This window comes from Vicia villosa, linkage group LG2 (genome assembly GCF_029867415.1).
Source record: "Vicia villosa cultivar HV-30 ecotype Madison, WI linkage group LG2, Vvil1.0, whole genome shotgun sequence".
Classification (NCBI taxonomy): Eukaryota; Viridiplantae; Streptophyta; class Magnoliopsida; order Fabales; family Fabaceae; genus Vicia; species Vicia villosa.
Genome location: NC_081181.1, coordinates 67,346,784 through 67,366,835, shown reverse-complemented (window position 1 = coordinate 67,366,835; position 20,052 = coordinate 67,346,784). Strand labels below are relative to the sequence as shown.

Genomic DNA, 20,052 nt, shown 5'->3' with positions numbered 1-20,052 from the left:
ATTTTTTTCTTCTATTGAAATCTTGTTAACATATGTTATGCATTCTAGATTTTTCTTAAAAAGGAAATGTAGTATATAACAAATGTTCAAAGAAAAGTAATACCTGTCTGTATATGTTTAAAGTGAGAAGTTTGCTGGGAGGAGAGGTGAATTTATGGAGATCAAAGTGATGAACCTGAAGAGTTTTTAAAGTGAGAAGTTTGCGGGGTGAATTTATGGAGATCAAAGTGATGAACCTGAAGAGTTTTTAAAGTGAGAAGTTTGCGGGGTGAATTTATGGAGATCAAAGTGATGAACTTGAAGAGTTTTTAAAGTGAGAAGTTTGCTAGGAGGAGAGGTGAATTTATGGAGATCAAAGTGATGAACTTAAAGAGTTTTTAAAGTGAGAAGTTTGCGGGGAGGACAGGTGAATTTATGGATTTCAAAGTGATGAACTTGTGGGCTCTGAGGAGAGTTGAAGATAAAATTTTCAATGGTCAAATGGATTGCCTCTTCTAGCCAATTCAAACAACAATATACCATATGTGATGTTTGGTCAAGAGTAGTAGATAGCTTTAATAAAAGAAGATGAAAAATTCATATCAGTACAAATGAAGAAACGTACACTCTCACACACCAACATCATCAAATTATATTTTATCAAACACTTCTATCACCAGAGGGACCAATTCATAGAATGCATGTTTTTGAGGAAAAAGAGGCCCTTGTTATAGAGTGCTCTTTCTCTTCTTTTTATTCTAAACAAAGTAGATTTTTCTTTTGTCACCAAAAGAACTGCGCGTGATTCTCTTTTTCTCCACTCCCTGCATTTGGACATCATCATTTTCTTAAATTCACATGTCAATTTATCGAACATATTTAATTTAATTTAAAAAATTTAAAACAAACCTTTTAATTTAATATTAATTTGTATTTTAATAGATATAAAATAATACATTTAACTCAAAATATAAATATAAAAACGTCCTACCATTGAGACTACTCACTAAATAAATTTATAATATTTTTAAATATTGAAATATAAATTTAATAATATTTTAAAGTCTAATTATATCACATTTTTAAAAAATTACAAAATATAAGCTGATGTTAGTGTGACTATAGTAATCAATAATATAAGAGATTGCATATTTATGTCATTGGATGCTCTAAAAAAGATGGAGAAAGAGAAGTGAAGTTTTCCTATTAACAAGTTTCGAGGTGGAGCGTCAAGCGTGCTTGACATAGCACTCTTTATTGACATGCTTTGCGATTTGTATTTCTCCGACTGATCCGACTAATAAATTCGGCCATAAACTTAACTGCTTAAATAAACATATTAATCCAGTTACGCCTTTAGAATAATACCGATAAATTCCGACTTCAACTAATTCCAACGAATAAATCCTTGATTAATTTAATTAAATAATTCATTAAATTCACGGAGTTACAGTAGCACCCACGACCACACCATCATCCACTGCGTACGAGAAGGAGGTGGAAGCATCCGCGGGCTGCAGCCACACTATCTCTGAATCCTATATATATATGTATAAAGACATTTTCAAGTTTAAAATTATAAGTATTTATGTAGCATTTTTATATTTTAAAAGTATTGGAAATTTTTTTAACATCATTATATATAACACTCTAATAAATAAAAAAATATTAAAATTAATAAAAAATTTATTTAAAACTTGTTTAAATAAATTTATTTGTGCCTGCCTTATAGTATAATTAATTTTGTGAAATTGTTTTAGAAAAGAAAATTATGAAAACAACTTAATAATGATATTTTTCATAAGCTTTTCTTAATTTATAGGTATCAGTTTAAAATAATTTATATTATTTACTAAAATAATTTAAATTTATTTTATCTTATAATTATTTATATATCTTTATAAAAAAACACTTAATTTAAAGCACTTAATGCAAATAAATAAATCTCTTATTCTTAAATTTATCACACAAGTAAAAAAATTACTATTTTTAGTCAATTTATCTCTTAGACTTAAATTTATCTCTTAGACTTCACTATATTTTTTAAAATGTCAATTTGCAAACAATATAATTATATAATATTAATTTGTACTATGTTCATCAAAATAACAATTGTGAGACTCGCATCGGTGACGTCATGAAAAATGTGGGGGCATGACTATACTTTTAGTTGGGTCAAAAATTAAAATATATGATTAATGATTCAAATGAATTTTGCCCAGAGACGGAGCTATTCACAACAAAGTGTGGGTCCATGCCCCCACTATCTTTTAAACTTTTATACACATCATATAATTATATTATCATACTCACACCTCATATTATCACACTCACTCTCTTTTATGTCCTTTTATGTCACTTGGTCTTTGCATACTCACTCTTTTATGTTAGTTGGTCTTTGCATTAAATATACAAATGTTATTTAATTAGTTGTGATATTTTAAGCTAATTACACGATCAACTCCTCAATGTCATACTATACTAGTATATATCATAGAAATTATTTCACGCACGCACGCGCGCGCATACATGCACACACACACACACACACACACACACACACACACACACACATATATATATATATATATATATATATATATATATATATATATATATATATTATATATATATTAAAAATATATGTATATATTTGCCCCCACTATATTTTCATATTATATATTGTTTAATGAAAAATAAAACTGTATGGTTCACTAAATTAATGATGATATTCACTTACTAAGAGATTGAGAATATTTAAAGGGTGATGATTATTAACATGTTAAATGATATTGTGAGAAATCTTTTTAATTTCTAGGCATGAAAAGATCTCAAAAACAAAATACTAATTAGAAATTTTTACTATATGTTATATAATGATATTGATAATGATCTTTTCCTTTTGTTTTCGCTTGGATTATTTTTCCTTAACGTTATTTATATATAACCCAAAGGGTCACGAAGCGAAATAAAAAAACGGGGTCTAGACCACAAACGGAAAATTGCCCACCAATTGAAATTTAACATAAGTAAAACAAAGGGTTTTTGTCCAACTCATAAAAATTGCAATTGGCGTGAGAAATATTCCTTATAAAGGACCACCGCCAAACAACCGCCTTTCAACCCCAAACCACATCACGAGTGTCCCACTCGGAATTTCTAAAAATAAACAATAAAAGATGAACATTGCGAGACAACTTACGAGAATCGTGAACCCATTAACATCTTTATTTTCAAGTTTACTGCAACAAGAAGAAACGCACCTTGCTATTTTTTTCTTCTATTGAAATCTTGTTAACATATGTTATGCATTCTAGATTTTTCTTAAAAAGGAAATGTAGTATATAACAAATGTTCAAAGAAAAGTAATACCTGTCTGTATATGTTTAAAGTGAGAAGTTTGCTGGGAGGAGAGGTGAATTTATGGAGATCAAAGTGATGAACCTGAAGAGTTTTTAAAGTGAGAAGTTTGCGGGGTGAATTTATGGAGATCAAAGTGATGAACCTGAAGAGTTTTTAAAGTGAGAAGTTTGCGGGGTGAATTTATGGAGATCAAAGTGATGAACTTGAAGAGTTTTTAAAGTGAGAAGTTTGCTGGGAGGAGAGGTGAATTTATGGAGATCAAAGTGATGAACTTAAAGAGTTTTTAAAGTGAGAAGTTTGCGGGGAGGACAGGTGAATTTATGGATTTCAAAGTGATGAACTTGTGGGCTCTGAGGAGAGTTGAAGATAAAATTTTCAATGGTCAAATGGATTGCCTCTTCTAGCCAATTCAAACAACAATATACCATATGTGATGTTTGGTCAAGAGTAGTAGATAGCTTTAATAAAAGAAGATGAAAAATTCATATCAGTACAAATGAAGAAACGTACACTCTCACACACCAACATCATCAAATTATATTTTATCAAACACTTCTATCACCAGAGGGACCAATTCATAGAATGCATGTTTTTGAGGAAAAAGAGGCCCTTGTTATAGAGTGCTCTTTCTCTTCTTTTTATTCTAAACAAAGTAGATTTTTCTTTTGTCACCAAAAGAACTGCGCGTGATTCTCTTTTTCTCCACTCCCTGCATTTGGACATCATCATTTTCTTAAATTCACATGTCAATTTATCGAACATATTTAATTTAATTTAAAAAATTTAAAACAAACCTTTTAATTTAATATTAATTTGTATTTTAATAGATATAAAATAATACATTTAACTCAAAATATAAATATAAAAACGTCCTACCATTGAGACTACTCACTAAATAAATTTATAATATTTTTAAATATTGAAATATAAATTTAATAATATTTTAAAGTCTAATTATATCACATTTTTAAAAAATTACAAAATATAAGCTGATGTTAGTGTGACTATAGTAATCAATAATATAAGAGATTGCATATTTATGTCATTGGATGCTCTAAAAAAGATGGAGAAAGAGAAGTGAAGTTTTCCTATTAACAAGTTTCGAGGTGGAGCGTCAAGCGTGCTTGACATAGCACTCTTTATTGACATGCTTTGCGATTTGTATTTCTCCGACTGATCCGACTAATAAATTCGGCCATAAACTTAACTGCTTAAATAAACATATTAATCCAGTTACGCCTTTAGAATAATACCGATAAATTCCGACTTCAACTAATTCCAACGAATAAATCCTGGATTAATTTAATTAAATAATTCATTAAATTCACGGAGTTACAGTAGCACCCACGACCACACCATCATCCACTGCGTACGAGAAGGAGGTGGAAGCATCCGCGGGCTGCAGCCACACTATCTCTGAATCCTATATATATATGTATAAAGACATTTTCAAGTTTAAAATTATAAGTATTTATGTAGCATTTTTATATTTTAAAAGTATTGGAAATTTTTTTAACATCATTATATATAACACTCTAATAAATAAAAAAAATATTAAAATTAATAAAAAATTTATTTAAAACTTGTTTAAATAAATTTATTTGTGCCTGCCTTATAGTATAATTAATTTTGTGAAATTGTTTTAGAAAAGAAAATTATGAAAACAACTTAATAATGATATTTTTCATAAGCTTTTCTTAATTTATAGGTATCAGTTTAAAATAATTTATATTATTTACTAAAATAATTTAAATTTATTTTATCTTATAATTATTTATATATCTTTATAAAAAAACACTTAATTTAAAGCACTTAATGCAAATAAATAAATCTCTTATTCTTAAATTTATCACACAAGTAAAAAAATTACTATTTTTAGTCAATTTATCTCTTAGACTTAAATTTATCTCTTAGACTTCACTATATTTTTTAAAATGTCAATTTGCAAACAATATAATTATATAATATTAATTTGTACTATGTTCATCAAAATAACAATTGTGAGACTCGCATCGGTGACGTCATGAAAAATGTGGGGGCATGACTATACATTTAGTTGGGTCAAAAATTAAAATATATGATTAATGATTCAAATGAATTTTGCCCAGAGACGGAGCTATTCACAACAAAGTGTGGGTCCATGCCCCCACTATCTTTTAAACTTTTATACACATCATATAATTATATTATCATACTCACACCTCATATTATCACACTCACTCTCTTTTATGTCCTTTTATGTCACTTGGTCTTTGCATACTCACTCTTTTATGTTAGTTGGTCTTTGCATTAAATATACAAATGTTATTTAATTAGTTGTGATATTTTAAGCTAATTACACGATCAACTCCTCAATGTCATACTATACTAGTATATATCATAGAAATTATTTCACGCACGCACGCGCGCGCATACATGCACACACACACACACACACACACACACACACACACACACACATATATATATATATATATATATATATATATATATATATATATATATATTTTATATTAAAAATATATGTATATATTTGCCCCCACTATATTTTCATATTATATATTGTTTAATGAAAAATAAAACTGTATGGTTCACTAAATTAATGATGATATTCACTTACTAAGAGATTGAGAATATTTAAAGGGTGATGATTATTAACATGTTAAATGATATTGTGAGAAATCTTTTTAATTTCTAGGCATGAAAAGATCTCAAAAACAAAATACTAATTAGAAATTTTTACTATATGTTATATAATGATATTGATAATGATCTTTTCCTTTTGTTTTCGCTTGGATTATTTTTCCTTAACGTTATTTATATATAACCCAAAGGGTCACGAAGCGAAATAAAAAAACGGGGTCTAGACCACAAACGGAAAATTGCCCACCAATTGAAATTTAACATAAGTAAAACAAAGGGTTTTTGTCCAACTCATAAAAATTGCAATTGGCGTGAGAAATATTCCTTATAAAGGACCACCGCCAAACAACCGCCTTTCAACCCCAAACCACATCACGAGTGTCCCACTCGGAATTTCTAAAAATAAACAATAAAAGATGAACATTGCGAGACAACTTACGAGAATCGTGAACCCATTAACATCTTTATTTTCAAGTTTACTGCAACAAGAAGAAACGCACCTTGCTATTTTTTTCTTCTATTGAAATCTTGTTAACATATGTTATGCATTCTAGATTTTTCTTAAAAAGGAAATGTAGTATATAACAAATGTTCAAAGAAAAGTAATACCTGTCTGTATATGTTTAAAGTGAGAAGTTTGCTGGGAGGAGAGGTGAATTTATGGAGATCAAAGTGATGAACCTGAAGAGTTTTTAAAGTGAGAAGTTTGCGGGGTGAATTTATGGAGATCAAAGTGATGAACCTGAAGAGTTTTTAAAGTGAGAAGTTTGCGGGGTGAATTTATGGAGATCAAAGTGATGAACTTGAAGAGTTTTTAAAGTGAGAAGTTTGCTGGGAGGAGAGGTGAATTTATGGAGATCAAAGTGATGAACTTAAAGAGTTTTTAAAGTGAGAAGTTTGCGGGGAGGACAGGTGAATTTATGGATTTCAAAGTGATGAACTTGTGGGCTCTGAGGAGAGTTGAAGATAAAATTTTCAATGGTCAAATGGATTGCCTCTTCTAGCCAATTCAAACAACAATATACCATATGTGATGTTTGGTCAAGAGTAGTAGATAGCTTTAATAAAAGAAGATGAAAAATTCATATCAGTACAAATGAAGAAACGTACACTCTCACACACCAACATCATCAAATTATATTTTATCAAACACTTCTATCACCAGAGGGACCAATTCATAGAATGCATGTTTTTGAGGAAAAAGAGGCCCTTGTTATAGAGTGCTCTTTCTCTTCTTTTTATTCTAAACAAAGTAGATTTTTCTTTTGTCACCAAAAGAACTGCGCGTGATTCTCTTTTTCTCCACTCCCTGCATTTGGACATCATCATTTTCTTAAATTCACATGTCAATTTATCGAACATATTTAATTTAATTTAAAAAATTTAAAACAAACCTTTTAATTTAATGTTAATTTGTATTTTAATAGATATAAAATAATACATTTAACTCAAAATATAAATATAAAAACGTCCTACCATTGAGACTACTCACTAAATAAATTTATAATATTTTTTATTATTTTAAATATTAAAATATAAATTTAGTAATATTTTAAAGTCTAATTATATCACATTTTTAAAAAATTACAAAATATAAGCTGATGTTAGTGTGACTATAGTAATCAATAATATAAGAGATTGCATATTTATGTATTTGGATGCTCCAAAAAAGATGGAGAAAGAGAAGTGAAGTTTTCCTATTAACAAGTTTCGAGGTGGAGGCGTGCCTGACATAGCACTCTTTATTGACATGCTTTGCTTTGTGATGGAGAAACCTAGCACAAAGTTTAAAAAGACTGAGACATAATTAACACCAGGAAGGACACCTAGAAAACAACTCAGGAAAGCAATACACACCAAACTAAGAACACCACACCACCTAAGAGCATCAAAGCCACCCAATTTGGTGGTGTAAATGGACCTCATCCAATATAATATATTATTTTATATTTTCCAATTACTTAAACCACCCAATTATATTTTTCAAATATTCATACCACTCTTCTAAAATTTTAAAATGCATCCCATTAAACTTTTAATATATTCCAAATTTATATATTAGTATATAAATATATAATTTAAACAAGTTAATTCAACTATATCAAAATGTAATAAAAAAACACAACATATATTAAAAATAAATTAAAAAATAACCGTTTGAAAATTATAGGAGTACAAGTTTTCTGTCCAAAAGTAAAACTTACTGACACAATTTTCTTGAATTTGGTGAAATACCCACTGGGTGGTCTAACAGGTCATCTTCTACTCAATTAATGCTCTGCAGAAAACAGCAAATGAGTTAGTACAAGTTAGGTCCGACCGAACCCGTTTCACCCGTTGAAAAAACCAACACTTCAGACGGTTACACTCTGTTTGGATGAGAAAGGAAAACAATAAGAAAGAAAGTAAAAGGAAAGAATGTTAAAAGAATGAAAGTGAATAGAAAGTGAAAGGAAAGTGAGAAGAAAGTTTAGTTGTTTGTTAGAAGTGAAAATGAATAAAAAGTGAGAGGAAAGAAAGATGTGTATATATAAAATGACAAAGTTGTCCCTAAATAAAAATATAAATGTAATTGAACAAAAAAAATTATTTTTTATCTAATGCCAAAAAATAATATTTAATAAATTTTAAGTAGATATAAAATTTAATACATTAAAACCATTTTTATCACTTTAAAAAAGAATTATATAAACTTTAAAGAAACAATTCATTGTCACTGCAAATTGAATATAAATTGTGTAGTGTTTTGATTTTATAAAATATTGATGGTCATTTAAGTCATTTTAACAAAAAAGCAAGTGGAGTTTCACTTTCCGTTCAATTTAGGAGTGATTACTTTTTTGGTGGGTCCCACTCACATACTTTCTTTCATTCACTTCATGATAGTAAACCAAACAAAGGAAAATGGAATATTCTTTAGTCTTTCCCTCCTTCCTCTTTCTTTCCTTCAAGTTTCATTAAAACCAAACACACTGTTAAGTTTGAGCTCACGGATCTGCAAGTGGTTTTATTCAGTCTGACACCGACCGAAAGTTACATTTATTTCTTCCAGTAGATTGCTTTATATTCTACCAGTACTCCATTATTACTATAGGTGTAGTTGGCACATTTTAAGACCATTTACAATGGTTGAAAAACTTAACACCCACTTTTTCAACTCCCAACACTCCACATCATTTTCTCTTTCTTCCACCTAATAACTCAACACCCATTCAACTTTTACCCTCTCCAATGGTTTTTCACTCAACACCCTACCCCACCACTTTTTATTTTCATATTCTTATTTAAATTTTATTTTTATTTTTATGATTACATAAAATTACAATTATCGATTAAAATTAAATTAAAATAATAAATACTTAATAATTTATTTTTTAATTTTTTGTAATAAAAACAAAATTTATTTAAATAATTGGATACGATACAAATCATCTTAAATTAATTTAAAATACAACACACAATTAACGTAATTAGTACGTTACAAATAATTTAAAATGCAATACAACACACAAGTAACGTAATTAGTACGATACAAATAATTTAAAATGCAATACAACACACAAATAATTCAATCACGGAACATTCCAAACTTTGTCCATATGTGCTTCACTAGATCGGCTTGCAATTCTTGATGAACATTTGGATCACGGAACTCTGATCTAGCACGCACATGATTTGCAAAAGCGGGTAACACCTCGGTCGAGTATGGTTGTGGTGCACTAGATCCACTTTCCCCAGATTGCTCAAAATCGGTCCAACGTTGAGAATATGAATCTCGTTCATCTTCAACAATCATATTATGTAATATGATGCATGACCTCATGATGATACCCAAATCAGCTATGTCCCACAAGCGAGCTGGTTCACGGATGATTTTAAATCGAGCTTGGAGCACTCCAAATGCACGTTCGATGTCCTTCCGATATCCCTCCTGAAATTTTGCAAATAATTTATCGGGTTCACTTTGAGGAAGTCTAATCGATTTGACGAAAGTTGGATAAGAAGGGTAGATACCATCAGCTAGATAGTATGCCATATTATATGGACGTTGATTCACAAAGAAATTCACACTTGGAGCCTTTCCCTATTCCACGTCATCAAACACTGGTGACCGGTCTAGAACGTTTATATCGTTCAACATTCCCGGACATCCAAAAAAGGCATGCCAGATCCATAGGTCATGAGATGCAACTGCTTCAAGAATAACCGTGGTGGTTCCCTTATCCCCTCTAGTAAATTTTCCTTCCCATGCTTTAGGACAATTTTTCCACTCCCAGTGCATGCAGTCAATACTCCCAATCATCCCTGGGAACCCCCGCATTTCACTAAAATGCAGTATTCTTTGCAGGTCATCTTGGGTTGGTGCTCTCAGATACACTTGCTCGTACAAGCGTATGATTCCTTTACAAAATCTACGTAAGCACTCCAATGCTGTAGTACCTCCTATTTTGAAGTACTTATCGACCGCATCTGCTGCCACACCATATGCTAACATTCGCATTGCTGTGGTACATTTTGCTAAGGGTGATATACCTTCTTTATTGGCTGCATCAACTCGCTGGGTGAAGTAGTTATCACTACTTGAAAGGTCCCCAACGATTCGAAGGAAAACATTTTTTTTCATCCAGTACCGACGACGAAACATTGCATCGTTATATGTAGGCTCATTGGCAAAGTAGTCGTCAATTAGTCTTTGGTTTGCCGCTGCATGATCTCTATTGAGATATTTTCTACTACGAGGTGAAGGATAGAAAAACACTTAGAAAGGGGGGGTTTGAATAAGTGTAGCTTTAAAAACTTGACCGATAAAAATAAATTGCACAGTTATTTTTATCCTGGTTCGTTGTTAACTAAACTACTCCAGTCCACCCCCGCAGAGATGATTTACCTCAACTGAGGATTTAATCCACTAATCGCACGGATTACAATGGTTCTCCACTTAGTCAGCAACTAAGTCTTCCAAAGTCTTCTGATCACACACTGATCACTCCAGGAACAACTGCTTAGATACCCTCTAAGACTTTCTAGAGTATTCTGATCCACACGATCACTCTAGTTACAACCTGCTTAGATAACCTCTAAGACTTCCTAGAGTATTCTGATCCACACGATCACTCTAGTTCCTTACAACTTAATGTAATCAAATTAAGAGTATTACAATTGCTTCTTAAAAGCTATAATCACAAACTGTGATATTTCTCTTAACGTTTAAGCTTAATCTCACTAATATATTACAACAGCAATGTAGTGAGCTTTGATGAAGATGAAGATTCTGAGCTTTGAATAGAACAGAGTTTCAGCAAGTTAATATGAGTTGTTTTGTTCAGAATCGTTAACCTTGCTTCTCATCAGAACTTCATATTTATAGGCATTGGAGAAGATGACCGTTGAGTGCATTTAATGCTTTGCGTGTTCCGTACAGCATCGCATTTAATGTTATACGCTTTTGTCAACTACCTCGAGCCTTGTTCACACTGTGTCTACTGACGTTGCCTTTAATAGCTTTTAACGTTCCTTTTGTCAGTCAGCGTAGCTTGCCACTTGTACTTCCTTCTGATCTGATGTTTGTGAATACAACGTTTGAATATCATCAGAGTCAAACAGCTTGGTGCAAAGCATCTTCTGATCTTCTGACCTTGAAGTGCTTCTGTGCGTGATACCATCAGAACTTCAGTGCTTCTGATCTCATGTTCTTCTGATGCTTCCATAGACCCATGTTCTGATTCTGCTTCGACCATCTTCTGATGTCTTGCCAGACCATGTTCTGATGTTGCATGCTGAACCCTTGAGACAAAGCTTCTGAGCGCTGAATTATGCATACTCTTTATATATTTCCTGAAAAGGAAATTGCATTGGATTAGAGTACCATATTATCTTAAGCAAAATTCATATTATTGTTATCATCAAAACTAAGATAATTGATCAGAACAAATCTTGTTCTAACAATCTCCCCCTTTTTGATGATGACAAAAACATATATAAATGATATGAATTTGCGATCAGAAAGAGCAGACGGCAAAAAACAAATTACACAGCTATAGCATAAGCATGTGAATATGTCTCCCCCTGAGATTAACAATCTCCCCCTGAGATAAATAATCTCCCCCTGAAATAAATACTCGAAGAACTTTAATAAAAGACTTCCCTGATTATTTCGGTAGAGACGATCACATAAGCTTCTGTCTTCAGAGAATTCATAGCTTCTGACTTCTGCTTCCATTGGACAGCTTCAGAACTAGAATTTCTTTAGATCCTTAGAACACTCACAGCTTCTGATTCCTGCTTCCGTTTAGGACAGCTTCAGAACTTGAATTTCTTTAGATCAACAGAACATTCACAACTTCTGATTCCTTCTTCCATCTAGGACAGCTTCAGAACTTGAATTTCTTTGATCTTCAGAACATTCACAGCTTCTGATTTCTGCTTCCATTTAGGACAGCTTCAGAGCTTGAGTTTTCTGGATCTTTAGAACATTCACAGCTTCTGATTTCTGCTTCCCTCGGATAGCTTCAGAGCTTTGAATTTCTACCAACATCACTTCATGCTAGATTTGTATCAGAACATTGTTGAATGTACCAGAGCATCATCAGAGCATCTCTTCATCCTGAAATGTTACAGAACAAAAACTAAACGACAAAAGTCAGCATGAACGAGTCAGAACATAAAATGTATATTAGAACACATGATATGTATCAGAGCCATATAGGCTAAAATAATGTATCAGAGCAAATAGAATTTTGTCAGAGCAAATAGACAAATATGGATCAAATTCTATTATCAGTGCTTCTCATTCATTCTTCTTTCTTGCTTCTGATTTCTGAAGCTTGACAGCACTCAGCTTGCTTCAGTTTCCATGAGTTTATTCTTTTTATAGAATAACGCTTCTTATGGTTTTGCTTCTTGTGTTTGCTTTGAAGATTCTCTTCACTTCTTTATACCTGCAAAACACTTAAACCATATAGAACTTGCAGTTCTTGTTAGTAAATGTGTGGGAGCTTTACCCGGCAACTGATAGATTAATCAAATCATTTATCATTTATCTTCTCCCCCTTTTTGTCATAACATCAAAAAGCATAAAAGATTCAGATGCAAAGCAAGAGACAAAAGGAAAGAAACACACGGAGGAGGAAGATGATTTCATTGAAGTTCAAACATCAGGTACAGAAGTACATGAAGATAAGTAAGATCAGATGCACAAAAACAGATGCAACGAAAAGAAAGAAACAACACAGACTCAATCTAAGATGGCCCTAGCCTTGACAGGATCTTGGCCAGCATCTCTTGAACCTCATTGTTGTGTCCATCTTGCCTCACCATGAAAGCTCTAAACTCAGCATTGAGTGAGCTTTGCTCATCCTGTCTCTTCTGAATTTCTTCCAGAGTCCTTGCAAGACGAGAAGATTCATCAGAAGAAGCTTCACCGCTTTCAACCACAGGAATAGCAACTTGATCTGTAGCTTCCATGGATAGATCATTTGCAGGGATTTCCTCAACAGGATCTGATTCAGCAACATGATCTTCAACCTCTGCTTCTTGCATAGAAGCATCTCCATATTCTGCAGCAGGAATTTCCGAGTCTCCATTCTCAAGTGCCTGAAGAATGGCAGCTAGATTCCTGGGAGCAGAAGGACCTTCACTTTCTGGTGGGTCAACAACTTCTGGAATGACCAAGCTTGGGTCTTTCTCAGAAGGGTTTTCCCTCAGATAGTCAAAGAGAGTCTTGAAGTCTCCGAGCAGAACAGGATAATCAGGAATAAAGATAACAATATCCCTGCATGGATTTTCTTCCATTTCAGCAGCCAGTCTTAATTGTTCCATCTCATCCAAGAAGGGCTTCTCTTCCAACAGATGTCTTCCTTTGAGACTAGCAAACCAGAAGTCTTCATAATTCCTCAGAATTCCACGAGGTCGTGGGGCAGCAGCCACTAGTCTTTTCTGTACTCCCATTGCTTCTTCTTGAAACACCTTGCGAAATCTTTTCCAGATATTTCTTGTAGAAACATCATTCAGACCATTTAGGAAGGCTTCCTTCAGAAGGTCTAAGCCATTGATTACCTCATATCTGAAAAGTTCCAGGTAGGTAGAGAGTTCAGGTTCAGGCGGATTGAGGGTGAATTTGTAGTCCGGGTAGAGAGGACAAAAAGGTTTTGATTTTCTGGTAGGTAAGGGATTGGATACAGAAGGTGGAGGTGCGGTGGATGAGGAGGAGGGAATAACTGAGAGAATGATTGATGAGGATGGATTATTTGTAAAGGGAATTGGTGAGAAAGTCTTATCAGAAGGAGTTGGGGGAAGAATATTTAGAGGAGTGGGATTTAGAATGGGAGAGGAGGAGGTTGATGGAGAAGGATTTGGTAAGGTGAAGTTTATTTTTGGTTCAGATGGAGGTGATTGGAAGGATGGTTTAGGGACAGAGGGAGGTGGAGTAAAAACCTGCCTGGAGATTTGCACAGAAGAAGAAGATCTGGTTCTGCGAAAGGAATCTCTAATCCTTTTCTCCCTTCGTTCTTCAGAGTCCACCTTGTCAGGATCAAAGGTGACTCTCAACTTCTTGGCTTTCTTAGCCTCATCTTCTCGGGCTTTTCTTTTAAACCTAGCCTTTTGTTCCTTCTGATCCTTCTTCAAAAGGTCAGCCTTGGACGCAAGTACTCTGCCACGGATCCAAGCAGGATCAATATCTGATTGCTTCCTAACAAAATCTTCCAGGTAAGACTTGACAACCTGATGCAGTTCTTCTTGAAACAAGGAGGCAAAACCTTCAACGGCAACTCTTCTTGAGAGAATGTCAGGAAAGCTTGGGCACACAGAAGGTACATTTTGAATGAGTTCTAATCTGAACAAATCCACACCATTGAAAATGGGACCTTGAACTACTCCAAGCAAATGGGATGCATTGAGTTTTCTGATGGAGTCCAGCACTTTGCTTTCAGTAAGAATGTCTGAAATCATTCTTCCAAACGGAATAGTCATTCTTGAAAGATGAGGGTACTTCGCCCTTTCCTCTTCTCTTGACTCAAAGATTGAAGTCTTCAGATTCTCAAACAGAATGTGAGAAATGTTGATCTCAGTCTTTTTGCCAATGCAGAAAAGAATGTGCTTGTGATCTGGACTGATGTAAGAAGAGGAGAGCATCCTTTTTCTGTGATGAAGAGAACCCAGAATAATCTCAGCCCATACTCTATAAAATGGCCTCAAGGTGCCTGTGTTATTCGAGTCAATCCCAGAAGACTGAGAGATTTGTTTTTCAACTATCGACCAATCAACAGATGCATGTCGAAAACCAGACCAACCTTCTTCATCATTCAGATTGTATAGCTTCCTGATCAGTTTTTCAGAGATAACCACTTCATGCCCTAGCACGAATGAAATGATGGCCGTTGGGGTAACCGTTGCATGTACCCAGAAATCCTTCACAAGATCAGGATAAATTGGACCAACCAATCTATTAAGGTACTTGGACCATCCTTGCTCAAGGATTCTTGCATCACACTTAAAGCCATTCGCTTTAAGATTGTTTAAGTCCACAGCAGTTTCACATAAAACCTCCAAGTCCTTCGTGGGTATCAAGCAAGTTTTCAAAGGAGCATATTCATAATTTCGTAGAAGGATTTGTGAAGAAGTAAGTCTTTCTTTTGAGGAAGATGAACAAGAGGAAGAGTTCATGATGATTATGTCGTAAGATTAGAACAAAGACTAGGGTTTGAAAAAGAAAAACAGATGCAGCGAAAAAAAAATGTACAACAAAATAGAGAGAAGGAGAAAAGAATGAAGTTGAAGCGGGCTATTTAAAAGATTTGAAAATAATTAAATCATTTTGCATTAAATGAGAAATGACATTAGGAGAGATAGCATGGTAAATGAAATGATTTAATACAGTTACCTAGGTCGGCGTCTTTTCAACTGCACGCTTCGTACTGACCGTAGAGACACGTGTTCATCATCAGATAATGGATGACAGGTGTGAAATATTCAATAGGCTTTACGCCTTCTGATTTCGATCACTGCTTCTGAATTGATCAAGTTTCTCTTCTGGAAACGCTCCTTCTGAAGTGTGCTGATGTAAATCTGAATGATCTTCTGATCCATTACTTCTGATATACACAGCTTCTGGAGATTCACTTCTTTGTTCTGCAGCTTCTGATAAGACAAAACTGTATCTGCAGAAATTCTTAAGCTGCTTTGTTTCATCAGAAATAAGTTTATCATCAAACCAGATATTTATTGATTCGTCCACAATCAATGTTTCAATATTGTATATTCTGTAGCATTTAGAGCATTCAGAATAATCAAGAACGAAACATCATTGCTTTAGAAACAAACAAAACAGATGGTTCCAAGACTAATAAACTTTCTTTTCTGATCTCCTACGAACATAGTTTCTTCAACAGATTTAAGTACCAGAACTTGGAAGACAGTCCTTCTTCCCTTCAAGTGTTGAGACCAACTTGAGTCCAGGTGACATGACATGTTGACTTTTATCTTCTTTGTCGCCAAGAGAATCTGCAAAAGAAATAGTCTTTTTCTTTGGTACCCACATCTTCTTGGGTCCTTTCTTGTTGGTTCTCCTCAAGTTCTGATTGAACTTGGGTTTGACATTGTAAGCAATAGGAGGAACATCATGATAATTTTTAATGTGAGTTTCATGATATTTCCTAGGTTGTGTCACATGCTTTTTGGTGTGTGTTATGTGAAAACTTTGAGCATGTGAAGTGTGCCTAATATCATGGGAGTGGCCATACTTGAACTGATCATACAATGGCTTGTATGTGATTTTCATTTCATCAACAGGTTCAAGTTTGTATGGGGTTTTACCCTCAAAACCAATGCCGACTCTTTTGTTTCCAGACACATCATATATCATAGAAGCTAGCTGACTTCTGCCAATACTTCTAGATAAGAACTTCCTGAAACTTAAATCATATTCTTTCAGAATATGGTTTAGACTAGGAGTGGATTTTTCTGAATCAGAAGGAGATCCAACATTATTGGATAATTTTAAAAGTTTTTCTTTTAATTCAGAATTCTCCAACTCAAGCTTCTTTGTTTCAAATTCAAATAGCTTTTTCAGCTTTTTGTATTTGAGACTAATCTGAGACTTGAATTCCAGAAGTTCTGTTAGACCGGAAACTAACTCATCTCTAGTAAGTTCAGAAAATACCTCTTCAGAATCTGATTCTGATGTAGATTCTGATCCGTCATCTTCTGTCGCCATCAGCGCACAGTTAGCCTGCTCATCTTCAGAGTCTGAATCATCTTCTGACTCATCCCAGGTTGCCATAAGACTTTTCTTCTTATGAAACTTCTTCTTGGGATTTTCCTTCTGAAGTTTTGGACATTCATTCTTGAAGTGTCCAGGCTCATTGCATTCATAGCACATGACCTTCTTCTTGTCAAATCTTCTGTCATCAGAAGATTCTCCACGTTCAGATTTCTTTGAACTTCTGACGCCTCTGAACTTCCTTTGCTTGTTCTTCCAGAGTTGATTTCGCCTTCTGGAGATCAAGGACAGTTCATCTTCTTCTTCAGATTCTGATTCTTCAGGATCTTCTTCTCTAGCCTGAAAAGCATTAGTGCATTTCTTGATATTGGATTTTAATGCAATAGACTTACCTTTATTTTGAGGCTCGTTTGCATCCAGTTCAATTTCATGACTCCTCGGGGCACTGATCAGCTCTTCCAAAGAGACTTCATTTAGATTCTTCGCAATCTTAAATGCGGTCACCATAGGACCCCATCTTCTGGGTAAGCTTCTGATGATCTTCTTTACGTGATCAGCCTTGGTGTATCCCTTGTCAAGAACTCTCAATCCAGCAGTAAGAGTTTGAAATCTTGAAAACATCTTTTCAATGTCTTCATCATCCTCCATCTTGAAGGCTTCATATTTCTGGATTAGAGCAAGAGCTTTAGTCTCCTTGACTTGAGCATTTCCTTCATGAGTCATTTTCAAGGACTCATATATGTCATAGGCCGTTTCCCTGTTAGATATCTTCTCATACTCAGCACGAGAGATAGCATTCAGCAAAACAGTTCTGCATTTATGATGATTCCTGAAAAGCTTCTTCTGATCATCGCTCATTTCTTGCCTTGTCAGCTTTACGCCACTGGCATTTACCGGATGTTTGTAACCATCCATCAGAAGATCCCATAGATCACCATCTAGACCAAGAAAGTAACTTTCCAGTTTATCTTTCCAGTATTCAAAGTTTTCACCATCAAATACCGGCGGTCTAGTATAACCATTGTTACCGTTGTGTTGCTCAGCAGAGCCAGATGTAGATGTAGACTTTGCAGTTTCATCAGCCATCTTTTACTGAAGCGTTTTTCTCTTCCTGAATCTTTTCTAAACACGGTTAAGTGCTTGCACCTTAGAACCGGCGCTCTGATGCCAATTGAAGGATAGAAAAACACTTAGAAAGGGGGGGTTTGAATAAGTGTAGCTTTAAAAACTTGACCGATAAAAATAAATTGCAAAGTTATTTTTATCCTGGTTCGTTGTTAACTAAACTACTCCAGTCCACCCCCGCAGAGATGATTTACCTCAACTGAGGATTTAATCCACTAATCGCACGGATTACAATGGTTCTCCACTTAGTCAGCAACTAAGTCTTCCAGAGTCTTCTGATCACACACTGATCACTCCAGGAACAACTGCTTAGATACCCTCTAAGACTTTCTAGAGTATTCTGATCCACACGATCACTCTAGTTACAACCTGCTTAGATAACCTCTAAGACTTCCTAGAGTATTCTGATCCACACGATCACTCTAGTTCCTTACAACTTAATGTAATCAATTCTAAGAGTATTACAATTGCTTCTTAAAAGCTATAATCACAAACTGTGATATTTCTCTTAACGTTTAAGCTTAATCTCACTAATATATTACAACAGCAATGTAGTGAGCTTTGATGAAGATGAAGATTCTGAGCTTTGAATAGAACAGAGTTTCAGCAAGTTAATATGAGTTGTTTTGTTCAGAATCGTTAACCTTGCTTCTCATCAGAACTTCATATTTATAGGCGTTGGAGAAGATGACCGTTGAGTGCATTTAATGCTTTGCGTGTTCCGTACAGCATCGCATTTAATGTTATACGCTTTTGTCAACTACCTCGAGCCTTGTTCACACTGTGTCTACTGACGTTGCCTTTAATAGCTTTTAACGTTCCTTTTGTCAGTCAGCGTAGCTTGCCACTTGTACTTCCTTCTGATCTGATGTTTGTGAATACAACGTTTGAATATCATCAGAGTCAAACAGCTTGGTGCAAAGCATCTTCTGATCTTCTGACCTTGAAGTGCTTCTGTGCGTGATACCATCAGAACTTCAGTGCTTCTGATCTCATGTTCTTCTGATGCTTCCATAGACCCATGTTCTGATTCTGCTTCGACCATCTTCTGATGTCTTGCCAGACCATGTTCTGATGTTGCATGCTGAACCCTTGAGACAAAGCTTCTGAGCGCTGAATTATGCATACTCTTTATATATTTCCTGAAAAGGAAATTGCATTGGATTAGAGTACCATATTATCTTAAGCAAAATTCATATTATTGTTATCATCAAAACTAAGATAATTGATCAGAACAAATCTTGTTCTAACACGAGGCGCATTATCTTCCGATATTTTGTTTCTACGCTCTCTAAATCGATTGACTATATAATTTTCTTCAATTTCACGATTTTGATTGTAGGCTGCGATATCAAAATGATATTGTGATGGATCCATTTTTTGTGATATTGGAGGTAGATTGGATGGGATTTGGGATATTGGTACATAAATGGATGTATGAGTCCCTATATATAAATGGATGTAGGTGGTGGACCACTGACGGATTCGAAATAATTTATTGTATAGAGTTAATTATCAGATAAGGAATAGATTCGAATTGGGTGGTGGACCACTGACGGATTCGAAATAATTTATTGTATAGAGTTAATTATCAGATAAGGAATAGATTCGAATTGGGTGGTGGACCACTGACGGATTCGAAATAATTTATTGTATAGAGTTAATTATCAGATAAGGAATAGATTCGAATTGGGTGGTGGACCACTGACGGAAGAAGAGGAACA

At 34.1% G+C, this 20,052-nt stretch overlaps 1 protein-coding gene across 1 annotated transcript; it reads right to left on the bottom strand.

Annotated features, from left to right (window-relative positions):
* Nucleotides 1–9,445: 9,445 nt before the first annotated feature.
* Nucleotides 9,446–19,705, bottom strand: LOC131646248 (uncharacterized). The gene is made up of 5 exons (XM_058916347.1): nt 19,582–19,705; nt 19,146–19,149; nt 10,519–10,718; nt 10,230–10,458; nt 9,446–10,007 (listed from the first exon to the last, which is right to left on the bottom strand). Exons 1-5 carry the CDS (start codon nt 19,703–19,705, stop codon nt 9,554–9,556), a joined length of 1,011 nt encoding a protein of 336 aa, XP_058772330.1. The 3' UTR covers nt 9,446–9,553.
* Nucleotides 19,706–20,052: the final 347 nt, after the last annotated feature.